This window comes from Ammodytes marinus, assembly GCF_949987685.1.
Source record: "Ammodytes marinus genome assembly, chromosome: 14".
NCBI classification, from domain to species: domain Eukaryota; kingdom Metazoa; phylum Chordata; class Actinopteri; order Uranoscopiformes; family Ammodytidae; genus Ammodytes; species Ammodytes marinus.
The window spans coordinates 21,042,477-21,070,006 of NC_137218.1; the positions used below are offsets into that span (position 1 = coordinate 21,042,477).

Below are 27,530 nucleotides of genomic sequence, written 5' to 3' on the forward strand. Positions count from 1 at the left end.
GTACCGTTCAAAACAAAAAAATATATATGCCGTGCTAACAAGGAAGTACATTTTGCTAAAAGTAAAAACATTTTCATCACATGCAGAAATGTGTTCCAGCATAAACGTATGTTGTCATGATTTGATCCACTTCTCTGTCTCCAGCCCCTGCCTGCATTTTCCACACCTGTCCCCACTTGTGGCTCGTTAGCGCCCTGCCATTCACCTCCTCACCTGTTTGTGATTAACCAATCAGCCACTCACTCACCACATAAACTGGACTCATGGCTTTCCCTGCGTTCCGAATCGCATACTCTTTCTTTTTTCTATTCTACAAAATACATCCGACGATAAAAATAATCTAGTCAGGATGCAGTAGGCATACTTTTACTCTTTTATTTCATCATAACATTGCGCCTTGATCTTGCCTCTTGCTTTTATATCCGGCGCATCCCCGTTTGTTTTCATATGGAGGCTTCGTTGATGTGACGTCACTTCACGTGCGCACCGGATTGTGGGTCAGAATCGCTTAAAGATCTCCTATTATACTACTTTTCTGGTCTTAATTTCTTGTTAACTGCTATAGAGCAACCTGACACAAATCACATCACAAAAAACCATGTAGATTTTCGGGAAACTCTTCCTGTCATCTGAGCGCGCACAGCAGTCTATCACAACACTCGGCTTTGTGCTTCTCCGCTCCCTTCCCCCCTCCTGCAAACCCCACTCTGTTGTGATTGGTTACCTTCCTCCCGGAACAATTTCAGCAGCACGTGGGCAGATTCGAGAGCAGGAAGGTGGGGGCATGGCCAGAGCTTGCCTGAGCCAGCATTACCATACATGGAAATGAAACTTTTCTTGTCGACAAGAATATCAGGAAATTCTGAACCGATTTGAACGCGTGATTTCTCGACCGGCTGCCCTAGTGCTTAGTGCTCTGCACAGCCACCCCAGATGGTCAGCAGGGAATACGTCTAAATGCATGTACGTCATTATTTGATACGCTAGTATGGTTAAACATGACTATAAATCATTATAACAATGTTTATTGGTCATAAAAGTCAAAAAAGTATCATAGGTCCTCTTTAAATAGGATGCAGTTTTCAACACTAACAATCTTGGCCAGACGAAGTAGTAGGACATCCGGGTACTTCTAACCATCCTTAATCTGGCCACAAGAATCTGGACATCCTAAATCTTTTTTTCTACATATTTTATAGTAGAAAGTATGCGATTCGGAACGCAGGGTCTGTCTCAAGCCCATGCCTACATTTTCCACACCTGTTCCCACTTGTGGCTCGTTAGCGCTCTGCCATTCACCTCCTCACCTGTTTGTGATTAACTAATCAGCCCCTCACTCACCACATAAACTGGACTCATGGCTTTATGTCTTTGTCAGATTGTCTGTTGTGTTTCCTGTGATGTCTACCTGCTTTAGTCTTTCTAGTTAGTGTTGAGCTTCTAGTGTGTCTCGTTTGTCCAGTGTTCCAGTATTCTCTGCCAGTCAATTCATCATCAATAAAACCACCATCTTCACCCGTCTGCATTTGGATCCATCTCCTGCCGCCTGTTAGATGTACTCCTCTTGTTATCTACTTTGACACCAATGCTGGCGGATGCTACTATAACCTAAGAACTGGGTACAAGTTTTGCAGGAACGCTCCCTCTTTATAGTGAATGTGGGGAAAACTCTCTCACCAAATACACGGCAGAAGTTTTTGATTTACAGATGACAGCATGCAATACTTTTCTGCAGCGAGAGGATGACAAGGAGCTGTGCACTGAACACACAGGGGCGAAGGAATTACTGACAAAACGCCCACTGCTGCCATGGAGTGGAATGCTGTTGATGCAGAGCTTGTGTGTGTGTGTGTCAGTGTCAGTGTGAATCGACTGTAACAATCTTCTAAAATGCTTGTTGCTATCTCTGAAATTAATAAGTGGCAATATTTGAGGACCCATTAACAACCAGGCAAAGATGGCAACTTCAGCTATGCAGGGACCAAAACCCGTATACCAGAGACCCCATGGTTGGTTTGTGGTCCTACTTTGCAGAGGAGCCCTGTATAAAAACTGCCATTGTACATACTCTTGAATAAAAGTGTGTTAAAATACAAAATGCCACAAACAGGGTTCAGTCTGGGCCCAGGGCTAATTGATGAAACATGCCTTCAATCGCCCTCAACTTTGAATAGGCTAAACCTCAACATATTTTCAATTAGATTTACTTATTTCAAGACATGGTGCGGTCTCTATGGGGAGAATACTGCAGCCTTTCTCACAGAACACAGGACAGTAATTGTTCTATTATCTCAATGTATCACCACAAGATGGCAGCATTAACTAGTTTTCACTATGCAGAAGAATGGGGTGGTACAGTATATCTGCAAGGTTCATAAAAGATGCACTTACGACATCCTGTGTTGGACTATCTAGCTAGCACATGACAGAACTCATGTCTTGACCTTATTGTACGTTATCTAAGGGGATGGATGGAGAGTTTAAGAGGTCTATTAGATTAATTAGAAACTCAAAGTCCTTACATTTTCATTTCATTTTTGATTTAACCTTTATTAATACTCAAGATCAATTGAGGGGTGACCCTCATTTACAATGATGTCGAGTCAAACAAATGCAAAGCAAAAACACCAACACAAACACAATGTACCACGCAAAAATACATTAAATACACAAGCGGATACAGAGCCAAACAATTGATATAATTAGACAGCGATGTAGAATGGCTGCGATTAAAAGGAAATGGGTGGAGGCGCCCTTTGCTCAGTTGGTAGGACGTCGGTCCCAGGGGCCTCGGCCAGCAGCGGACCTGGGTTCGATTCCAGCCTGCGGTCGTTCCCTGCATATCACTCCCCTCTCTGCCCCATTTCAACTCTCTGTCTCTACACTATCAATAAAGCATAAAAATGCCAAAAAAAAAAGGAAATGGGTGAAAGTACAATATGGCCTAATTAAAACAGTTACATGTAGAGTTCAGCAGATTTAAGATAATATGTCTACATTTGTTAAAAGATATGAAGGTATTTATTTAAATTTAACAAAAGCACGTTATACAGTATAGTGTTAGTGTTGGGTAGAGAGCAAGAGCTTTGAAATTTGGGGGTAGAAAGAAAAAGGTTTCCATCAAACTAATTAAGGAGTGAAGAAGTGGAGCGTGTTGTAGGTAGAGACATTTCAGTCCACAATCAGACCAGGCAAGAAACGAGGGAACTATGTCAAGGAAACTATTGATGAAAGGACATGTAAAATGTCTTCATTATCTAAAAAAGTGGTTCGATCTAGGATTTTTCCAAAATAGTCAAAACAGTTAATGAGTCACATTCCAACATTGTCTCTCCAGAACTGATTCAAAACTCAAAATTCAGAAATGATTAACTGGTGTGGGTTTTATCATTAGTCAGCTTAAACAGAGTATCTAATCTGCATGCATCATCCTTTTTTTTCCCACTTTGTTTTATATGTTTATTTATTTATGTGTCCATCCATTTGCTTATTGTCATAGGAATGCGATAAGAGTGTTTAAATAACCTCATACATTATGCAACTGAGTAGGAGGGAAGGTGGGCGGGGAGGTGCAATGCGTAAAACGTGATCCCTTTTCTGGTTTCTTGAGAACCATTTGAGCCTGCGATGTAAGGAAGTAAAATCATGCAACTGGGTTTGATTGGAGTGAGCAGCCGTTACCGTGGATAATTGAACCAATCGCTTCCACAGGTTTCACTGGGTGCAGCAATATTTTTGGGAAGTGTGCCCATTGTTCAGACTCAAAAACAAGCAAATAAAAAAAATAAAAATAAAGTTATTGCTTTAAGTCTAATTTATACTTTGAATAGTTTTTGTGCTTAATTTCTAATCCGCATTTGTGTTTTGTTGTTGAGCCCTTTGATTAATTATGTTCATACCTTCAACTCTTTTGTAAAAGACGGTGGTGCCGCAGTCTTCTTTATGTGGTTTCTGCTTTATCAGCACTCCTTAATTGCACCTAAGTGCCAGCTGTATCAGGAGTGTAGCCTTGCTGTGCAGTGCAGTAAAAGAACTCTCAACTGAAGAGAATTGTAAGCTTAGCAATACCTACTGAACTTTCTCTTCAACTGACACGGTTTTTTCATTGCTGGTTGCTTTATAATGGGACTTTTAGTTGCATAGCAACTCTACTGATGTCAGTGTTGGTCTGTCAGCTGTACAGTTCCTGGTCCCATGGTTCCATGCCATGAGTACAAAGTTCCATTATTCTGACAGCTCAGTAGTCCATCATATCCCCCATTGGACCAAAAGTCCATTGGTCCAACGTAACACTATCCCGAAAAAGCCCATAGTTGGATTTGTATTTTCATGTCAGAGATACAGTATGTGTTGCTTGTTTTAATGACCTAATCTACCTTAGCTTCTGCTGAAACAAAGCCACATGGTTTGTGCGTCAAATTACCTTAATATTGAGGGTAAAAAACAGAATGTGTGTATTTTCGGGATAACGGACCGTTGGACAAATGGGCAATATGTCAGACTATAGCCTACTACCATAGCTGTCGGAATGATAGGCCATCAGAAATACAGGCAGTCACCGGTCCCACTGACCCTTCATCTAGTGCAAATATTAAACTCACTTATCTGCAAAACTGATGCCATTACCATCAGCATCTCTACATTGTGTTTAGGGCTAATTAGCAAATGTTAGCATGGTGAGGTGCTAAAGATAATGAACCTATTTGTAGTTATATCTGCCAAATATCAGCACATTGGCATTGTCATTGTGAACATGTTAGCATTAAGCTCATGTGCTCCTTAAAATACATTTGGTATGTTTATGTTATTATATTTATTTCATGAACATAAGTGCTTAAAAGTACAGAAGCCAAGAACATCTGTGCTGACAGTTATGTTTTAATGCAGTTTTCTTGTGATAACGAGGGAATTCTCTTGTGATCTGGAGAAAACCGCCTTTTTCTTTTCAAGCCAACAGCTGCTAATTGCATAAGATAACTTAAAAATTGATTTAACGGCATTAAAAAATGTTTGCAAGCATGGCCCGTCTAAGCCCCTATACAAAGCTGATCTTTCCTCCCCGTTATCACATTTTACGTCCTTTTCCTGACAATAACTTTTGGATTTTATTTTGTCCGAAACTTAATGAAAAACTTTTTTGGTACACCCGAGACAGGTTTTCTTGCTCGCTGCATATGTTTGTGTGGGGGTCTGTATGTGTTTTTCTGTGTGTGGGTGTGAGTTTTTTGGGGGATCGAGTAATGAAGCAGCTGTTGGCTTTGCCTGCCTCACACTGCCAGTTCCTGTCACTTCTCATCCTTCCATGAGCGGATGACTGCTCAACTCCTGTATAGAGTACTGGAAGCAGGTTTGTATGCATGCTCAGTGCGGGGGCTAAGGAGACTTAACATCCAAGTGTAGGAGGTAACCCAATGCTGCTGGGGGGTTCAGAGGCTGCATACGCCCACTAGCAGCAGCAGTTTTTAAGAAATTAACACATGTGAGAATTATTCAAATGGATGAACACATTGATGAACATTGGGTCTGTATTTCAAAGCAAAGCAAATCAATATAATTAAAACATGTGTGGGTTACTGTATTTTTTTTAGGAACTCTTAAACATGTCCTTCTTCTTCTTCTTGACTTCACTATGGCAACAACAGTATAACCAAGTAGTAACAAGTGCAAAAGTAGTTTCTTGTGAGATATTTATTAATATCTCCGTATCACCATGGACACTGGCATTTTTTTTAAATGTAATGCTTTTTTTTCTTCCTTTTTACTTCCCTTTGGCTTAATTAGAGATTTTAATCACAAATATGACAAGGCATGCCGCATTACCTTCTGGACTTACAAAGTATCACTGCTACTGTGGTAAAGGGAACAGAGTAAGTAAGGAACGTGTACTTTCTTGAGTATATACTGTATCTTTCATGAAGCTTTATGATACTCCTATGCATTTCAAATGGATATGTTTGCACTTTTCACCCCTGTATTCTTTTTTTTCTTCAGATTGAGCCTTTTAAAAGCATCGTATTATTGAACACATTGCATTATTAAAGATTAAGCCAGTAAAGGCAATATTTCACATTAAAGCATAGATGAGACTAAATATGCGTGCAGCTGTCAATGTAAGAGATTTTTTTTTATCACCTCACTCCCCTTCAGATCTTTAAAATGACCTTTTGAAACTAGCACCAATATTGACAATCTACTCATGCCAAATGTCCTTATAAGGGTGGAAAAAAGCTAACTCATTAATGCAACCTGATATCAACCCATACAAATCTGATGTCATTTCTCATCTCTGTGCAGTCTGCTACTAAAAACTCATAAATAATCCAAAAACGTCTGAGCATGTTTCAGGGTGGCAGCTTACTTTACCCCTTCACAATAAAGTCACAAATAAAGGCTTCTGAAAATATTACATCAAACAACAGTAACAGCCGAGACAATAGGTTGCTAAGGGAGAAACAGAGAAAAAATAGGTTTAATTGAACTGCTTTTGTTCCGTTTAATTGCAGTTTATAATTACTAATATCCTGCAGATACTTACACTGCATTTAACAGTGTGGCTAGCACTCTGATGCTATTTTTACTCTGCCACTCTGTGAGTAAAGTGCCCCTCTCCTGGGATGTAAACAGGATTGTGCGAACAAGCACCTCAAGTCACAAAAGCTGTGTTCCTCCTTTTTCCATTTCTTTGTTCCTTTGTTAGATTTTCTTTTTTTATTATTGTACGTGTGTTAGCTAGACACTTTAGGATAGACCTAGGATGCTCCTGAAATACATCAGTGACTGTGACCATGAGGAAATAAATAGAATCTATGAGCATTAAATATAGACAGAGGATGAGGGTGGAGAAAAGCCTGAGGACGCACTGCATCATGCTCTCCTCCAGTGTTTCCCCAGTTCAGCAGAGTGAGAAACAAAAAAGCTCCTGCATGGTCTCCACAGGCAAACTGCAGGCTTATTACATAACTAGTCTTAGAGTCATTTAGTGATAAGAGTGGACTGCTTGTCTATGGGCGATTTGCTCACATACAGTAATGTGTGAATTTGGCACAGACGTTTTGGTTCCATTTAAGCAATGATAGCTCGTCAGTTCTGGTGGGTGTCTAATCACCATAGAGACAAGAAGCTGCATTTAGGGATTACAGATGTGCTTTCCTGTCATAGCTGTGGAGATAAAAATGATGAAGGTGATTAGTATAATTACAGTAGGCAGCCATTCTTCTGTGGTACAATCTGTTCCACATTGTAGGTTTAGATTTTGTTTTTTATTTTTTTGCTGAATCCATTTTCTTCTTACCCCAAAATATATTACACATGCTGCAGCACAGCTGCTCACTTCATTCACAATGAAAACGTATTTAAATCATTGTGACAGGACAAAGCCTTCTCATAAACCATCCTCAGACCCATATCTTTCTGTTTCCAGACGAAAAGCAATGGGTTTGCATCACTGTGCAATAACAATCATATGGGTGCACCTTTTTACTTTAACTTTTTCCAAATTTAAATTTTCAATTAATTTACATTAAAAAGTTAGCTAGGTAACTCACTGCAGGGGGAGTGCCCCAATTCATTTGTGATATGGCTGTTGTTGGCACATGCAGCTAAATATGACCTAATTATACATACTTATAGTTATTTTAATCTACATGTTATACATTTTTTCTGAATATTTACAAAGTAAAAAGAAGAGGTTTGGTTTGGAGAACATGTCAATAAATAATGGAAATGTAAGACATTAAGATGTACTGACTTCACGATAGAGACTGTATTGCCGATGTTTGACAAGTTCATCATAAGATGTGTGAAAGAACAATATTATTATATTGCACAGTGTTACAGTTATAAGCTAGAAATGGGATAGCACTATGGGGGGGAATATGATGTAACAGTTAATAAAGGCCACAGGCGATTTGGGCTTTTTTTTTTTACTTTTTTTTTACTGGATCACGGATTATGCAATTGTGTAGGCTCTCAAAGAAAAAGTTTAAAAAAAAAGTAAAAACAAAATAGAGCATTAGCCAAATCAAATCAAATCAGTTTTATTTGTATAGCCCAATATCACAAATGAGACATTTGCCTCAGTGGGCTTTACATTCCATACAGTATGACACCCTGCCCTTAGACCCTTAGCTCGTCTGAGAATAAACTCCCAGTAAAAAAATCTTTATCGGGATTTTAAAAAAGTAGCCAGACTGAGTGAGGAAGCACAAATGCAAGAAGACAGGAGGAGGGAGCACAGAGGAGGAAGGGAAGGAGGGAGGGAGGGCGGGCGGGTAGTGTGGTGGTGGCTGCTCTCTGCAGTACTGATCTGCTGCTGAGAGCACCAGAGCAGAGCAGACCACAGCCGCAGGACTCTCACTGCATCTCACAAACACACACGCACACACATACGTGCTGGAGGAGAAAGTGCTACCTCGCAAGACCTCGGGACAGAAGACCAAGCAAAGAGGAAGAGAACATAAGCTTGATCATACCGACAAGAAGAGCTGGACCAGGCTTGTCTTTTTCTTTTTTTGGACGCACAGAACTTCAACGGCACTCCGTTCTTATTGTTCTACTTTTGGATTCCATTTAATAATTCATCTTTTGCCTTGTTTTGGTCTGTGGAAGGCAACTTTGTTTTTATTTTAAGTTTGACATTCAGGTTTGGAATATTTCCAATCAACATCTCTGCCCATCTGCCTCATATGGCAATTGGCACTGTTTCAATACCTGCCCGTAAACTTCAGCACAGCAGTGCGTTTGTTCCTGCGTGAGCATCAGTTTTTGTGAGTGCAATGTACCCTGTTGAGTTAACAGGTACTCGGGCGTAACTTTGTGGGAAAGAATATACACTGATTTGTTTTGAACTACACTACAAGCTTGTTTATTTTTTATTTTTATGCGTCTAAGCTTTTTTCACTCTTTTCTCCACAAGACTTCAAGATGTCCCAGTGCAAAAACTACTGAGGCAAAATTCAATACGTCTGAAGAGGACTTTGTGGAGACACGTGCGAGTTCAAACCCATTTTGTTTTGAACATATATCTGAGGAAACAGTTGTTCTCTTCTCCTCGGTCCTTGTCCTCCCGGCCCCTGTCTCTACCTGAGGATGGCTGGCTGTACCAGCCGCTGCAGGCAGGGGGTGCTCAAGTTAATCCAGTCCCTGCAGAGACTGGTCTCAGGAACCCTCGCTAAAGGTATCCAATGCAGATGCACCTGCAGCACACCTTTCACTACAATGTGTATTTCACTTGGTTAGATACAGTGTGGTTCTGTGACATTTGTGAGAACATTTAATGCACACTCTATATTAGAAGGTCTTGAATAATAAGATTAACACTAGTCTGTATTTGATCAAGCAGTGTTTTTATTATATAGTGTGTAAAAACACACACACACACACACACACACACACACACACATCTAAGTTCAGAGTGAAAAGCCACCAACTTCAATTCTTCAAAACATTTTCACTTAAGTACTTTTATCTTTCATCAATTAAATTACATTTAACTTTTTTTTCCAAAAAGATGCCATTAGCATGCCAGCAGTGAGTTATCAGTGATATATAATACACTGTATTGTCTCCCACAACCTTCAATGTCCTATATATTCAACAACTGCTATGTATCCTGTCACAATGTATTTGATGATTGTTTTTTTGTTTTGTACACTGGAATCGTGTCACGCTGCAATGGCTGCTGTGCTGCACAAATTGAGCCATCAGGTCAGATGGGACAGATAGAGCCAGATAGAAACTGCGTAGCTCTTTAATATATGCATAGGCCCAACCAAAGGGCTTGGTCTTGTTGACATTTTTCAGACTTTTCTCAAAATTTTGCTTTTAACTAAACATTTTTGCACCTATTTGTCATTTCAAAATGAATGGAATTAAACGATTCGAGAAGATAAAGGTCTATTCCTTGGTTGAACTGCTCAAGATTTCAAGTAATTTACTTTCACATTAAGGCCATAACCTGCAATGACTGAGAGGTATAAGCAGACCTTCATTTTCAGGGACCAAAAGCTAAATAGGTTAGTAAACTTTGATTTAGACAAATGGCTGCATTTGATTCAGCATCACTACTGTAATATGATGTATGATTTGATTGATTAAAAAAAGGGTTGATCGATATTATTTATTTTTTATTTACACTTCATTTCCTGTTTTACCAAACACCTGTACACAGACATTTAGCTTCCCCACAAACATATTCTATTTCACATTTGCAAACACACACACACACATTCCAATCATGCCAAGTAAGTAAGGTTGTGATGGACAGGAGAATGCAGGTAAATCAGACATTGATGTATATGGTTTATTTTGTCTATAAGGTACATTTGCTTGCAGTAATTTGCCGTCAATGTTGTTGGGAAGGAAGAATTTGGCTCTGACCTTTTGATTGTAGTGGATTCGGCTTATTTTTGACTTTTATTTGTGTTAGAGCTGAATGAGGAGGTCTATCTGTGAGTCATAGGTGGGCCTACGCCTCAACATTTGCGATGCACTTATTTAACGCCCTGTCATGTTCATCATCTTCCTGTTAAAAGCCCCGGCTCTACGTCCCCTCCACGAACTCCATCCTCCTTTAGCCGAAAATTACTTTTCACACATGTCAGCAAGTCAGAGTGCAGCTACAAGTCAGTCACAATTGTCTTTATGAAACATCATCTGCACTCACTTCCAAAATAACCTATTTTCTATTATAGATTTCCAAATAAAACCAATATGAAAGTTTAACAATATAATAAAATGATGGCGCAGGTGCAGACAATGCTTCATAGAATCCCTCACTATGGCCCTTGTGCATTTTTTCTACCAGTTGTCAATTACCCATGTCGTCACCAGCTGCTTATTTTCCAACCAGAAACGATTTGCATGCTTTTCCTATTCAGCTGTAAATCATGTGCGAGCATACCCAGTGCAAGGTTTGATTTATTACAGAGCAGAGCGGTGATGGAAACTGAACGGAGCAAACACAAGAAAGGGAAAACAATCACAGCAGGCAGCAATATCAACAGATTCACAAACAGGACAAGACATTTATGCTGGGATATTTTAGGCACACACACACACACACACACACACAATATTTTAAGAAGCAAGCAAGAAGAAAGGAAGGAAGGAGTTCAATAAACAGTAGCTTGTATTCTTATAATCTTTGATGATTCCATTATGATCTGATTTGGTCTTTGTTTTACCTTCATTCTGATCCACTGACCAAACTCTGACACACTACCTATCCTATGCCTTGTTACCTCCCATATCAAATCAACCTTACCTCAATCTTTGTATCATATTCCTTTGATATGAAAAACTACTAAGTAGTGGAGTTTTTTTTCCATCTGTAGTGCAAAAGAATGCAACGCAGTGAAACCTGCTGAGAGGGAAACTATTTGTGGCATTGTCAGCTACTGCTCTATTCCAGAAATAATACAGCCCACTTAAGGTTCCATGGGTTAACGATCTGGGTCAAGCACTGCAGCCACAGATGAGCTGTAGACTGTGGGACTGCAGACTCTGCATCTTTTTATATGGCAAAGACATAAGTGAACTTATCCAAACCCACTTTAACTCTAAGGTGCTAATCTTCAGTAGCTTGGAATCATGTTCCTAAAGTACTAGCCTAGAAATCCAGACCCATATCTAGAACAATATAGGGTCTGGCCATGATCAATAGACCTTCCCAACTCAAGGGGCAGCACCTACGTGTGCATTTCAAATGCCACTGCACGCAATTGGATAGCACTACAACCAATCAGAGTAATGAACAAGGTGACGTCTTAAGCCCTGTTCGTTTAGCGAACAGCGTGGTGAACTGGTAAATTAAACTTTTGCCGTGGTCGGCCGGCAAAACAGAACATTCCTCTTACTTGCTAATGAAAGATTTGATAGCCGTCTTCCAAATCGTTAAGTGTCGAGGCCAAAGCCGTCTCAAACTCAAACAACATATCCGCAGCCATATCTGTTGTTTACTATCACGGCGCAAGCACAGCACTGTTGTCATCCAGTTACGTCCGCCCACGAGAACCATATATAGGGCTCTAGCCTGCCCATATCAAATAGAACCAATTGAAACGTAGCTCAGAATTTTCTGACATATTTAATGAGCTTCAATGGAGCGTGCCCAGACCAACACACTGAGCAAATTTAAATTGGCCAGCGGCAGGTCTGGATTCCCAGGCTAGCAAAGTACAGCATGATGTATGAATGCAGCGTTGAAACTTTTAGTAAACCTCAGTATATTTTTTAAAGAAGGAGACACACACAGTACGGACAGGTATCGGACTTTGAGGAGATATTCACTGATTTTGACTATAAGTGATTTTGTCAACAAGCACATGAATGCAGTCAGAATCACTGACTGCATTTTTAATAAGGTGCCTCAAAACAATCTTTGGGACCCATTGGTTCTATCATTTCAACCCTCTGTGGGAATTTAATTTGGGGTTTCATCCCTGTTAATTTAACTTTTTAATTTAGCACAACCAAACTTTAAGTGTGAATTATGCCATGTCAGCACCGTAGTGATATCTCAGGATGAACATGCCCAAGCTTTTTATATACACACTTCAAAGGGGTGAACACACTTACAGTAACTCTTGTCTAATACAATGCTATATAGAACAAAACCAGTAAGAACTAAGGCCCCAAACAGGGAGTTGAAATCAATAGTTTCTATTTTTGATCCTTTTCTTATTTTAGTTTTGCATACCTTCCTTGTAGTATTATAGTTTGTTCTTTCTCCATTTAACTGTGCTTATTTCTGTCCTTGCTGTTGTTGCTGCAGGAACAACCAAATTTCCCCTCTGGAATCAATACAGGATTTATTCAATAAAGTCTGAACATAAACAAAGATGTTTGTGTTAGACTGCATCACATATTCTATCTACTGTACATTCTTGTAGTTGTGTCCATAACTGTAAAATATATATATATATATACCTGTATATATTTTATTTAAACATAGATAAGATAAATCACTCGCTGTCAACTAAAAACTAAAATTATAAATAGATCCCAATCCATATTAATTCTCCATCTAAAGTTGAAGATGGTGCACACGCACAGTAACTGAACATTTCATGTGAATTTCTCTACAAAATACAATTCCAGGGGGGAGCTTGTGGTGTGGTGGTTAGAGTGTCTTCCTAAAGGCTCAGTCCTCATTGCAGCAGACCCAGTTAGAATCTGACCCATGGTCGGTTCTCTGCATGTCCTCCCCACTTTGCCCCATTTCAACTCTGTCTCTGCAAACTGTCTAATAAAAGCGAAAAACGCCCAAAAATAATCTTACTTTTTTTTTTGACAATGTCAAACAGTTTGTAAATCGGGTTGTTGTCCATTTTTAGTCCATGAATTGAAATATCTGTGTATCAATGTGCATCATACCAGTAGAAATACAGTAGATAGTTTTTGTTGATGATAACAAATGTGGCATAATATAGAGATGCTGATCTTGCTATGTAGGTTGACAGTATGTAGTCATTATCCCTTCTGCTTGTAGTTGCATTCCAGATGGAAACCTTTCTTTGTCCATTTCACTCATCATCATGTGTCAGAGTATCATCTTTGCTCTGCAGATTAAGCACATGACATGCATGCTATCATATGCATGGAAGAAGTTATGAAAATGTGCACACACATCCATATTCAGCTTGGCACACGCAATCATGCTAAGTAAACCGAAAGAATGCAAGTCCCTCATCTCAAACACGCAATTATCCAAAGTACTAGTTTCTTTGCCTGCACACACTTGCATATAGAGTTATGTGAACTGTAAAACTCTGCCTGTTAACCTTTAGGATGTTCTACTTGCAAAAGCAGCGGCGTATAATCATTCTCAGACCTTTAAACATTGTGAGCTGGAGTGTCAGAGTTGGGGAAACAGGGCTGGTGTTGTGCCTTGGGCTTTAAGCTCACTGACACCCACTGTTATTTTTAGGTCCCTTGTGAATAATGTATATTGTGGTCTTCAGAAGTATTTATTTATTCTGTTGTTTCACATAGTTCTGCCTCAAGAGTCCGCAAAAACTAAAACTTGAAACGTATTGAGAAATGTGATCCGGCAGCTGTTGTCTTTTCTGAGAAAGCAAATGCTGCTTTTTTATTATTGTGACGGCCGAACAACACTATCAAAGACAGGGTCCATGCATGCAAAGCGTATAGGCGCACAGGGTGTACAGGTGTTTTTGAATTTTCAGCTCCACAAAACTCTCTCTGTATATTAGTGTTACTGATACATATAGCTTTAAAATATTATTTGAATGCTAAAAAATAGTTCAGCATTTATCCCATTAATCATTATCATAAGCCCCCACAGGTGTAACTGTTAAGGGAAGGTTACAACAGAATCATGTTGAGGTCCACATGGTAAATATTTTAACCTGCGTGCCTATACTGCAATGTCCACGTTCTTGTGTTTGCCCCATTTTTGGTACAGACCAAGCAAGGTCCTATCGGAAACAGAAGGAGTGTAGGTGAGGACAGAAAGCACTCATCCGGCCCTCATGCTGTCCCTTGCTATTAAAAGTCACATGTGTCCTCTAAGTGGATAACCTTGCAGCAAACGTCCCACCACACACACACACACACACTGCGGAGACAGACTGAGATCTATATGGCCCGTGTACTTCTACCCTTGCTCTACTTATGACTGTTCTCCACAAAAACTATACTTCCCCCTTGTTGTTGTAAAAGCAGGGGATGGCAGCCGACAGTGTGTTTCTCTGCTTTAAATGTTTTAACATCACCTCCCTACACACGTTTATGTAACTGTCTTCTTCTAGACTTATTCTCATCTCTTGCCTCAACTGTGAGTGTCATTTTCCGTGTTCATTCTCTAGCCTCATTGTTTTCATAATTACTAATACTATAAGAATTCCGCGCAGTGACGGTGATGTTTGAGTGATGTTTAGTATTTTAGAAGGCATGTTTGAGGGATTGTAAAATTGTAGGGATTGTTCAGAAATTGTAGAAGGCTTACGTGCCCATATGTTGTCAAAGTAATTTAAAAAAAATTTTGCTCATGTTCTATTTAGTCAAGAAGAGCAAACCGAGCTGGTAATGTTGATCCACTGCTGCTGATTGCATTAGGACTTGTACTCTGCTGCCACCTGCTGTTCAAAGACGAAGACACCACATCATGACACGTGTGCTCAGTCAAGTTGATTTTTTTCTCCGTCAGTGGTCATATTATAATTCAGGTCATCAAATAGAGTCACCACTTATTCATCCCAAAGAATATTGGAAAATATTATCGCTCTGCACAGTGTGAGAAATTGTGTGAGTGAGTATAGTGTTGAAGAGAATGTGACTTTTACTCCTGGCTCACTTCTTAAATATTTAATTTCACTTCTCCCCAATTTAAAATACTTTCATATATATATATATATATATATATATATATATATATATATATATATATATATATATATATATATATATAATATCAAAAAATATATATATCAAAGAGAGAGAAAACATATTTTATTAATTCATTATTCATCTTCAATATAATTCGAAAGACAGATCGAAAAAAAAATATTGAAAAACCTCTTACTGATAGCAGTAGAATGTTTTAATTAACACATTATAAATAAATATTATGGCTGCAATTAATACGATGCTATTATTTTTTATTTGTTCTCCTAATGTTGTGCAAATTACTAGTTTTGTCTCGCCATTCAAATTGACCCGAAGTTATTCAATTTAGAATAATATGATATATACCCAAATACACCATTTTACCACATTTGACTGAACGTTTCAGTTACGGAACAAATCTCACTAAAGACACTGTCATCACAGCATTCCTGGCATCAGATGATTAATGAGTTAAATGGCTTTTCATGAAAGATTGTTGTGTGTTCTTCAAATTCACATTAAAAAAATGACAGCAGGTGGAGTAGGGGAGGACGTTGTTGAAAATTATTCGTAAAGCCTTATCTCTTGATTAGAGGTAGAGTGTGTTGTTACCAAATGTGTTCATGCAAACTTTACCTTGGTTCCTTTTTTTTATCCATCTCTCACCTTTTCAACAGCGCCTATGACACAGCTGTGACTTGTGAGCCTCAGGCGCTGAGCTGACTTGTGTGGATCATGAACTGGTTAAAAGATAATGAGGAGATTATGAAGTCAAGTCCTAAGTGCTTGTCAGTGCTTGGGGTGATGTGGTGCAGAAAGGCGGTCTTAGAAGGCACACATCTGTCACGTTATGCTTATAGTTCTCAATCTGCAAGTGTTTTGTTTGTATGTGTGTCAGGGGGGCTTACCTCTATTTATACTGGGGGAGGCTGGGTAGAAAGTTTGTTTGAACAGCAGTGATATCGGTTTGAGTTTGTGTTTATGCTTCGTGATCCTGGGATGAAGTCACCGTTCTGACATTTCCAGGAAATACAAGAAATGAATATTTGATAGTAAAAAGCAGGGGGAATCACGGCATGAAATGCATGAGTAACGCCTTTAGAGTGAGCGTGACATGAGTCTGGAGAATGCAGGGAATTGGGCAGCATAAAGTTAAAAAGGTAAGACACCTCGCGTGGTGGAAAGGGCATGGCTTTATGTTTAATTAATCAGTGCATGTTAAGTTTCTTATCTATAGACCCCATGGGCAACTGCAGGACTGACGTCAGCAAAACACACACCAACACAAAAACACACACAACTTAACTTTAATCCCAGTGAGCTTCATACTTATTCCTGTGGGGTTCTATGCTATTCAAACATCCTAAATACACATGTACCACAGATAAGGGACGTTTCCATGGCTTAAAGCTATAGTGCGTAACTTTTCATATGAATGAATGTAGGTTAGATTAAAGCCATCGAATGAGTTGACACAAAGTTGATTAGGCCTATGGGCTCCACAAAACTCTCTCTGTATTTCTCAGTATGGCAGCATTTATAAACTGGTGTCACCCCCTGACACCGGCGCAGGAGCTCTGAAAAAATCCCAAGAAGAGCCCACGAAAATGTTTCAGTTGTTGATTATACTGCTGAGAATATACAGCCATACAGCAGGTATAAAATCCATATACGATCACCAAAGCCTTACCTCATGTAGATGCACCAACAGTGTTGTTGCAATCACTCAGAATTCCTCATGGTGGTGACAGAAGTTACACAATTTTCGAAAGACTAGAGTTTATTCTCTTAATTTGGTATATACATATAGCTGAGTCCATTTACCCCATCACTGTACTTTATAAACTCCTTAAAACAAGTTGGGAAAATTAAAAGGCTTTCTATCGCGACATAAACCAAAAATAAGACATGATCAACAAAACACAAACATAGATTAAGTCCAGCAGTGACTGAAATAAGAAAAATTATCTCCAAACGATCCTATCCTTCACCAGTTGCAACTTTAAAGTTATGTAGACATCAACACATCCAGCCATTAGCTGTACCCACTTTTCCATTAAAGGGGGCATGGAGCAAATGCTGACATCGCTAATCAATCAATAACAAGAATCCAATAATGTAATATTGATTATTCAGGACTGGGCCATTCTTAATGAGTACCATTGGTATTTAAAGTATATTTTGATGCTTATTATTACAGTATTAAACACAACGTTAAGTGCATGGCTAGTATTTCTGTGGCATTGCTTATTTTACTGAAGTGGAATGTTAGATTCCTTCCACTATTCCTGAGAGGTGGATCACAACTTTCAAGGAACAAGAAAGCTGAATCGACATTGAAAAAAAAAGGCAGTCCATGAATTTTTTAGGTTGAGTGGGTTTTCTGAAGCCCCCCACTCCTCAACACACACACACACACACACACAAACACACACACACACACACACACACACACACAAACACGAGTGGGGCAGGGAGAGCATAACATTTCTGCTCTGCAGCCAGTTGAATATTTATAAAGACACATTCACATTTTCTGTTTTCCCCTCACATGCATTTACAGTATGTGAACCTCACAAGAAGCTTCAAATGTCTTTCCTTAGATTGCATAACGGCAAACTTTGATCTTCAGCGAGGTACTGCAGAGAATCACTGTCAGATAACAGATCAAATCCTATAACAGACTACACTGATATAGTAAACATATTGTAATCAGTGCCTGCTTTTAATCCCAGTGAATGATATTGTTTGAGTAGAAAAGGCATTGATAACATACCTTTACTTCTGCTTCTAACACACCGGTTTGATTTTTAATCCCGGGCACTTGAAGGGAAATAAACATTACTCACTCCCACTGCTTTCCAATGTACACAAAGCCATTTTCCTAAATTGAAGCTGCTCGCTGAATATTAATTGACACCATTAAACACCCTTAGCTCTTGTTTGTACCGCGGGTGAAAATCAATACTTCTCTGTATCCCTTCACCTTACAATAAGTATACACCATTACTGTGGGGAATTAGCAAGCGTGCACACACACACACACACACACACACACACACACACACACACACAAACACACACACACACACACACACACACACATGAGTGGTCAGGCTTCAAACAGAACATATATCCTTGCTCACCAAGGAACATGCCATGCGTCAGGGAGCAGAGCACTAATTCGAAGTGGTATTGGACTGTCTAAAGACATCATTAATGATTGGGTAACCATTGTGTGTGTGTGTGTGTGTGTGTGTGTGTGTGTGTGTGTGTGTGTGTGTGTGTGTGTGTGTGTGTGTGTGTGTGTGTGTGTGTGTGTGTGTGTGTGTGTGTGTGTGTGTGTGTGTGTGTGTGTGTGTATAGTTGCTAGAGTATAAAGAGAGCAATGAGTAATAAATATTAGTAACATATTTAAATGCGTGTCCAATCACCTGCTGCCATTCACTTGTCAGTAGTGTTATTACTTAGTGTTGCTTCGGTTACCAGCACTCCACAATATCATGAGGGCACGAGGAGGCAGGGAGCTGGAAAGAGGGGGGAAAGGCTGACAGATGAGAGGAATGAGGCACAGAATGGAGGGAGTGGCGCAGAAAGGAAGGAGCAGCCGGCGTATGTGTGTGTGTGAGAGTGTATGCGTATGTGTGTGTGTGTGAGAGTGTATGTGTGTGTGTTTGGAGAAAGAGATCAGAAATCCTAGAGAATCGGCTGAGTCCTCTCTCAGTGACTGATCTGAAAGCAGTGAGAAGAGAAGTAGGGGGCAAAGCTCCTTTAAGATACTAGAGCCGTGTGGAGGCACATGAAGACAGAACAACAGGCTGACCAACAACAACAAAAAAAGACGTCAAAATAAATAGAGGACTATTACTCCCCGGGGTTGTTTTGACCAGGCTGGTTTCCACGGTGACAACATGGGCGCAGTGGTGGGCACTTTGACCATGCAAACCAAGCAGAGGAGGAGACCATCCAGAGGTACGTCAATGTTAATGAAAAGATGGGGAGAAGACAAAAGAGCAACAGTAGGCTATAAGATGGGCTACACTGAGCAGAGAGAAATACGCTTAACACACACATAAACACATACACACATACACCCCACAAACACCCACACAGCAAGAAAAACACTCAAACATTTGGAAAGGTTGTAATTCATGTAATGTGTTTGTTTCTCTTGTGTTGCAAATGTGCTCATTTAACATAAGCAATTAGCTTTTTCATGTTTCTATGAATGGGAAATACGGTCAAGGAAGTCACACATAGAACAACTATTGCATTTACAAAATATTACAATTTACATGTGACGAAATGGCCTGTAAAGTGCAGTCATCAATAGCATTGCTGTTTTTAAGTTGTTTAAAAAAACTGCATTAATATTCATTTAAGGAAGTAGCGTCAAAATTGAAAGGGGTTTGAGGTTTGTGTCGTCTGGGTTTGCATGTACTGTGGCCACGATGGATAGATTACATGTGTCATCATGAGGGAGGATGCCCTTGAAAATAACCTGAGAGCCAAATCACTGGCCCTAACTCTGTGTGTGTGTGTGGGGGGGGGAGGGGGGGTTCAGGCTAGATCATGTGGAATTAACACGCCGATCACATACAGTATCAAACCTCTCCCGGGGCCTTATGCTTCAGAACCCGGTTGTCATGGAGACTGGGTTGTAAGGGGGCATATAAAAAAAAGAGAGTAAGAGCAACAAATTCCCAGCTTCAGGACCAATGGTGAATTCATAGCAGCATGAAATACAGATAAAAAACAATCCACGAACCAGCAAATACAGCAATTACTCTCTGATGCTAGATGTCACACCCCCCAAGGAGAAGTGTGTGGATCCGTATTACACAGATAAGATGGAAACATTCGTCCTAGTTTCAATACAAGCCTTCTTTTTTTTTAAATGTGCAGAGGTCATCCTGTTTTATTTTGTATTTTTAGATCTGCCAAAGTTTGTCTTGTAATGCCAGATGGCTGTGTATATGAGATAAGATAAGACAGATAAGACTTTAGAGATCCCCAGGAGGGATATAAGTATAGAAACAGCACAGGAAATAGGGCAGAGAGGTAGGTCAACGCAGTATATAAATAAGAGAATATAAGAATTAGCTAAGTATATAAAATACAACGTCCTAGACCACTGAGCATGCAGTTAAGTGTACCGTTTATGTGCGAAAAGACATGTCTGATGTTTCTGCCTGGAGAAATGAAATGTCACTGGCAATCAGTACAGCCATACTTCATGTCACCGGTATGGTTGATTCCTGTGAGGTGTCTGGTTTATCAGCTATCACATCCACAGGTTTGAAAAAAGGGCACAGACCAAAGTCAGTGCATCGACTACAGCATGCTACAGCATGATGCACTCGTTCAATGACTTCAGTGTGTGAAAAACAAGCATTTGCTGTCATTTTGAAATAACTTTCTGTTTTGATTAGAAATAAAACACATCTAATGCTCATTAATTAAAATGTTACATCAAATTACATTTAGATACAAAGCTGTTTAACGTGCCATACTAATTCATGGCTGGCAGCAGTCCTTTCCTAGAACTACAGTAGCCTATGTCATAATCGTGAGGTTGCAAGGCAACAAGCATGCAGGGACTCCAGGAGGTTACTGGGTTAAACAAACAAGATATAACCTGTTATTTAGTGACCTTGTAGGTGGATTTTTGATATCGTCATACAAAGCCAGGCTAGCTTGTTCTCCCCAGTTTAAAGTCATAATGTTAAGCTAAGCAAACTGTCTGTATGGCTGGCTGTATATTTAGTGCTCAGACGTGGTGAGAGTGGTATCGATTTTCTTATCTAATTCTCAACAAGACAGCGAAACAAGCTTGTGTTGTGTGTGTCGATATTGGGCCTTCTCAATACACGCCAGAAAAGCACGCTGAATACAACCTGTTTTGAGCAGTCAAAGCTACACTTGGGCCAGAGGCACTGTAACAACCACTCTCTCAGATTGCTTTTTATGTGAAGACACTGCTGGCCCGAGGATGCTGGCTGCAGCCGTTGCCCTTCACAGGTTGAAAGAGATGCAGTTTGCCTAAAAAGAAAAAAACACCATCTGACACCCAGTCCTAATTATCTCAATCACGTTATCTCATGACAACCCCAGCCCCAGGTACATGCTTATGAATGTTAATGCAGAGCAGCTGTTGCACCACTTCCGCCAAGACACCTGCCTTATGCATACATCATTGGTAGATCGTAGATGTATCAACGTGTTTTAAACCCCCAGGCGATTAAAAGCTAATAGATGAGTCCTTCAAATTCAAAATCAATATGTCAATTTCTTCATCAGACATATTGTGTAAAGTCCCATTCTGCCATGTGTTGCTCTCATTCTCTCACCTTTTTCCTTCACACTCCTTCTTCTTCTCTCCATATCTCACCCCTCCTCTTATCAACACCTCTTTCTGTTTCTCTTTCTCACCCTCATTTTATTTCTTCTGTTTCTGATCACACCGTCACATTTGCAAGAAAAAAAACTATATTGCACCTTGGCAGAGAGAATAGTGTAGCATATGCACGTGTACCGCAAAACAACACATCTGTTGTAATGTTGTCATGCTTTTTACTCACATTGCAAATTGAAATGTACAAATTGTGTTTGACACCATTTTATTCAAATCAGTTAATCCAGTTCACATTCATAATGGCTGTCTATCTCCATGACAACAGGAGGCAGCGACATCGCAACAGGCCAAGGGGAAAATGGAGGGGAAATTGAGTGAAAGCAACACATAACAATACACTGTATGTTCAGCTAATGATTGACAGTAAATATTCAAAACGGTCCACCATTTCTGCTGGTTCAGCATTCAGTAGAATAAACCCAAAGGATATAGGGGTCAATAAGAGCAGCTGTGTAAGGGCAACACATCTATAGGCTAAATTGCATAAACTCGCAGGCAATTATTCTTATGCTTTCCATGCATGTTGAAGATCTCATTAAAGCTTGTAATATGTTGTTTTCATTGAATGGGCTTAAAGCTAGCTAGTTTCATAAATACTACATGAACGTTACAAACTTATAAGCCTTCAGAACATGTTTGATGTGTGTAGCTAAAAGTCGTGTGCTGATAGTTGAAACCTACTTTGCTGGGATTGAAACTGAAATCTATTGAATAACAAAAAGTTTCCAAATATTATAAAAAGAATTGAAGCGGTACCAATAACTCTGTTGCATAGACACAAATACAACTAATTTGAGCCTTTAGACCTTATTGCGCACTTGATGTATCATGGAAGTGCTAAAAGGTGGATGGCCGAAAGGATATTTGATACTAAATTCAAATTAGCATTACCTCTGGCAGATAAGTTACTATACTACTGTAGATAGATAAGCTCCCAGTGTTGAGGATTAATCTTGACACCACTGCGGAATGGGCTGATATGAATGAGTCATCGCCATCGTACCAAGAGCAGTAGTATTACAGTCTTTTTAATCTCCTTTTCTTCTTGGCTGACTGAGCCTAATGGTGCTTATACTGGTACAGTGCAATTTGCATATATGTGAACATTTGTGAATTTAGCAGGATGGAGTTCATGTTGAAATAATTCCTCCAAGGATAGAGCATATTGTGAGACCTGGTTTCCGTAGAAACAAATGTATAATACTTTATTTAAAATACTTATTGGTTATATCCCAGAGATCAGTTGGGATATAAAAGTAACCATGTGAGCCTATACTTTAGGTTTCATTTCTGCACCATTGTTTCCTTAGTGTTAGCTGCTGCCAGAAGTGAAAGCAATAAAGACTCCCAGAGAGCACTTTGTGGCTGTTTTCCTCTTGGATGTTTACTCATGTTTGAGAACGCACTGATGTGTGAATTGTGTCCACTGCCAGATGTCCAGATGTTAGCATTGCCCCGCGGCCGGAGACAGTCTTGGTGACAAACACTTGCCCACAGCAGCAGTCACATCATTAACCTCCATCCATTTCCACAACATCCAATAAGCCTATACTGAGAACCATGTGGTGATTAAAATAATCCCTCAACTCCTACCGCGAGACCTATCTGTCAAGTTCATGTATAGATCTTCCCTATCGCTCTTTTTCCCTTGACCTGATCCTATTCCTGCCTTATTACTCGGCTGCTTGACATGCTATGTAGGCACTATTTTCTGCTGTCTAATCAAATTCTTTGATATGTTGCCTGTCAATTTAACATGCTAAGGCTTTCGCTGAGCAGTCTCTTTCCTGTGTTTTACAGTTTTTATATTTCTAAAGACAGGGAAGAGCATGTGACAAAGAGGGAGCAAATACTGTATATCTTGACACGATTCTGTGTTCAGTTCTTTCAATCTCTCTCTCTCTCTCGCTCTCTCTCTTTTCTTCTTTCCTGAAGATAAAACAGATGAGGAGCTGGAGATGGCGACGGTGTGCCACAGGCCGGAGGGTCTGGACCAATTGGAGGCCCAAACTAACTTCACCAAACAGGAGCTACAGATCCTCTACCGGGGTTTCAAGAATGTAATCAAACACTTTGTGGTGTTGTTATTAGATTAATCTGGTGCATACAGAGCATGCATTCAAGATAGCCCACATTAAAGCTGGGGTGGAGGATTTGGGGAGAAAATGGCAGTTGGGCTAGAGATTCGAATCCAAATACCTCAACTGCTCCACTTGTTCTCTTTGGTCCCTCATATGGTCCTTCGCTGACACGCTCTACACAAACAAAGTTGTGCCAAAGTGAATGGACAGTCCCAACAGCCAATAAGAACAGAGAATCAGAGCCTCGCTCATGTTAACTTTGACCAATCAGAAATCACATACCCCAGCTTTAAAGCCACTAAGAGTAACATGGCACGTTGGCGTCCCCTTTGAACAAAAGCGGTAGTATTTTTACGACGCCCGCTGTCGCAAAGCTGTTTTCTAGCTCGTGCCAGGCGTGCGAGTGTGAACTGAGAAGGGCGCAATATAGTGCATGTCCGTGTGTTGAAAATGTGAGGACTCTTTTCGGCTCCGTGAGAGTGGTTTTGACACTGCATCAACTAATGCCAGTCAGTGCTACACACACCTGATTGCAATGAGTTGATGCAGCAGCGTCACCTAACTACTCTCTCTCACGGAGCTGAAAGAGTCCGTGTCCTCACAGAAAGCGAATGAACGAGAGACGGCAGTTAGTATGGATCACGATGAGGTAATGTGTGTGTGTTGTTGTTGTAAATAATGACTATTTCAGATAATGGTTATCTGATGATGGTGAAGCAAAGCAAACTTTGTGTTAGTACCAACCGCTCATTCATTTAAGAGTAAACACTGCAGTCTAGTTTCGCTCTCGTGAAATTGTATACCCGCCTATTTTAGCTTTTCTTCATTGCATTTTCTTTTTTTTCTTTGATGGTTCAGCCCCGTTATCAGTCATTATGACGACAAATAACTGTCTCAAACAAGGCTCCCGCTCCCCTTCCCTCACCTGGATGGATAGGCTTCTCAAATCGCGTTGCAGCGCCACACTGAAATGGATATGTGACCACCGAAAATCGGACTGGGTGTGCGACTAGACCAAAAGCAGTAATAAAAACTATATAAAAATGTCTTTCTTTGCACTGATGGTCTCGTTTGCTGTTAAAGGTCATTTATGATTATCAGAGGAAACATGAGGCTGTTTAAAAGATATTTAAATGTTACTCGTAGCCGCTTTAAGATCACACTTATTAAAAATTTAAAAAATCCATCAAATTGTTGAGGTATTTCAATTTGGACCAGAGTAGTAGATAAACAGACTGACAAACCCAATAGCCATTATGCTAGCTCAAGCAAACATTCAGCTGTCACTTCCCATTGAATTTATTTAACTGTTGTTGATGAACAATTACTGGGGACCATTTATTTTCTGCTGAAAAAATGGTGAAACCTGTATGAAAAATAAGTTGCAGTTCTGTTAGAGTAAAAAAAAATATTATGGAGGTGATGTTAATTTAAATTCTTCCAACAGAAAGGTAAAGAGACTTGGCTTAATTGGGTAGCCTAGAGTAACAGCAATTCTTTTTTTCTCCCCCACAGGAATGTCCAAGTGGAGTGGTAGACGAGGAGACATTTAAACATATTTACGCACAGTTCTTCCCTCATGGAGGTAAAGTGTTTTGGTCTGTCTTTCCTTGTTCTGTGAAGTTTCTTGACAACAGGAAATCTCATACGTTCATGTGTTTTATGTATGTTGCAGATGCGAGCATGTATGCACATTATCTCTTCAATGCATTTGACTCGACAAACAATGGCTCCATTAAGTTCAAGGTAAAAATATAAGTTAGTTCATTACTTCCATGTCCTATATGGCACTTTCAGACTCTTGACTCTTTTTGGGGTTCTGTTTGCCAGGACTTTGTGGTGGGTTTGTCCACACTGCTGCGAGGGACACTGAGAGAAAAGCTGGAGTGGACGTTTTACCTTTACGACATTAACAGAGACGGCTACATAAACAGAGAGGTGAGGCTGTGCTGTCCTAAAGCACACAGTGTTTTGTGTTATTATCTGACGAAATTGCCTCACTGCATTGAGAATCTAATATCTTCTTCCAGGAAATGACTGAGATTGTGAGGGCCATTTATGACATGATGGGCAAGTACACCTACCCTGCACTGAAGGGAGATGTCGCGCAGCAGCACGTTGATGCCTTTTTTCGGGTACATTTCTTTTACATAAGATAAACAATACAATTATTTCAGATTTGCTTTTATTCTATTTGAGCCTGATTCTGATGGGTTTTTTTTCCCCCACAGAAAATGGATAAAAACAAAGATGGAGTGGTGACTTTAGAGGAGTTTGTCATAGCATGCCAGGAGGTAAGTGTTATGCTACACTGAGTTGTCTGTTTCTCTATGATAAACCATATACAAGCATGTTTCAAAGCATTTAACAACTTTTATGTGTTGAGAATATACAGTATAAAACAGATCATAAAATGCATGGATTTACCCACAGTGTATTAGAGATATGCATAGACATATTGGTTTGTATTTTTCTATGTGAAAATACCTTTGAGGGTAGAGTTGAGTTCCATTACTAGCTTTTTGGAGCTGTGAACCACAATGAAGACTGGAAGCTTCTTCCGAACTCTTTTAACTGCATGTCCCGTTTAATTAGTCAAGACAAATGATGTGTGTGTGATATATCTGGAAGCTGCAGTCTTCATGGAGCTTATAGAGCAGGGCTGACTATACATTGTTATATACAGAGGTACAGTCATTGTCTAGTTAATTGCATCATTCTGCTCTGATTACTACTCTCTCTCTCTCTGCAGGATGAAACCATGATGAATTCCATGCAGCTGTTTGAAAATGTGATGTAGATAATGGAGACAAAAATGTGGGAAATGAGAGCGCTTGGTGTGAGTGTGTGTGGGGGGAGGAGTGTGTGTGTGTGTGTGTGTGTGTGTGTGGTGTGTGTGTGTGTGTGTGCGTGTGTGTGCTTGTGTGTGTGTGTGTGCGTGTGTGTGTGTGCTTGTGTGTGCATATGTGCAATACATCCGGTCTCTCCTCCTCTTCCTATATCTTTTCCTGCTGTGGCCTGCATACGACCCACAATGATCCGAATGAAGGGATTGAACTGGATTTAGTTTTGCCTTCCTGCATTGTTTAATTTCCCCACTCAATTACAAAGTGACTGATGTGACAGACTTGGACTTAAAAGACATCGCTCTCTCTCCCGTCTTTGGCCCGTTAAAGAAAAAGACTTCCCTATATTACAAGGCTGCTCCCAACCAGCAAGAGCTATTGTTCAACCAGCCGAATTTATTTTGTTTTTTTGCCATTATTTTTTCTTTATTTGCCAAAAATAATTGCATGCTGTTGCAAAATGTTTTGATTTATCTTCAAACGTTTGTCAAATTTGCTATGGGAATTTGGCCATAATTCTTCTGCACTGATCTCAAACATCTAGTGGTGGACAGATATGGTATATTTCAAATGGCATGTGTTGGTTCCACTGGTCGTAGTGACCCCTGTTGACCTTGGCTGTCGCTTGGCTGCTGCTTATTGTCAAGTGTCTGACTAAAGTTAACAGTAGGGAGTCAAACAATTTGTAAACTCTACATTTCATGGGGTTTTATGTGGTGTGTGTGTGTGTGTGTGTGTGTGTGTGTGTGTGTGTGTGTGTGTGTGTGTGTGTGTGTGTGTGTGTGTGTGTGTGTGTGTGTGTGTGTGTGCGCCTGTCTTTCTGTCTCTATGTTGCAACTT

At 39.9% G+C, this 27,530-nt stretch overlaps 1 protein-coding gene across 2 annotated transcripts; it reads left to right on the plus strand.

Moving 5' to 3' along the window:
- Positions 1 to 9,087: 9,087 nt before the first annotated feature.
- kcnip1b (Kv channel interacting protein 1 b) lies at positions 9,088 to 26,644 on the plus strand (the record flags this gene model as incomplete). 2 transcript variants are annotated; one of them, XM_080041662.1, is made up of 8 exons in its annotated part: positions 9,088 to 9,175; positions 23,699 to 23,823; positions 25,360 to 25,429; positions 25,520 to 25,590; positions 25,675 to 25,782; positions 25,875 to 25,979; positions 26,076 to 26,138; positions 26,597 to 26,644. In XM_080041662.1, 8 exons carry the CDS (start codon positions 9,088 to 9,090, stop codon positions 26,642 to 26,644), a joined length of 678 nt encoding a protein of 225 aa, XP_079897788.1. The 2 variants fall into 2 exon arrangements, with proteins under 2 accessions (XP_079897788.1, XP_079897789.1); XM_080041663.1 differs by lacking the exon at positions 9,088 to 9,175 and adding an exon at positions 19,245 to 19,320.
- Positions 26,645 to 27,530: the final 886 nt, after the last annotated feature.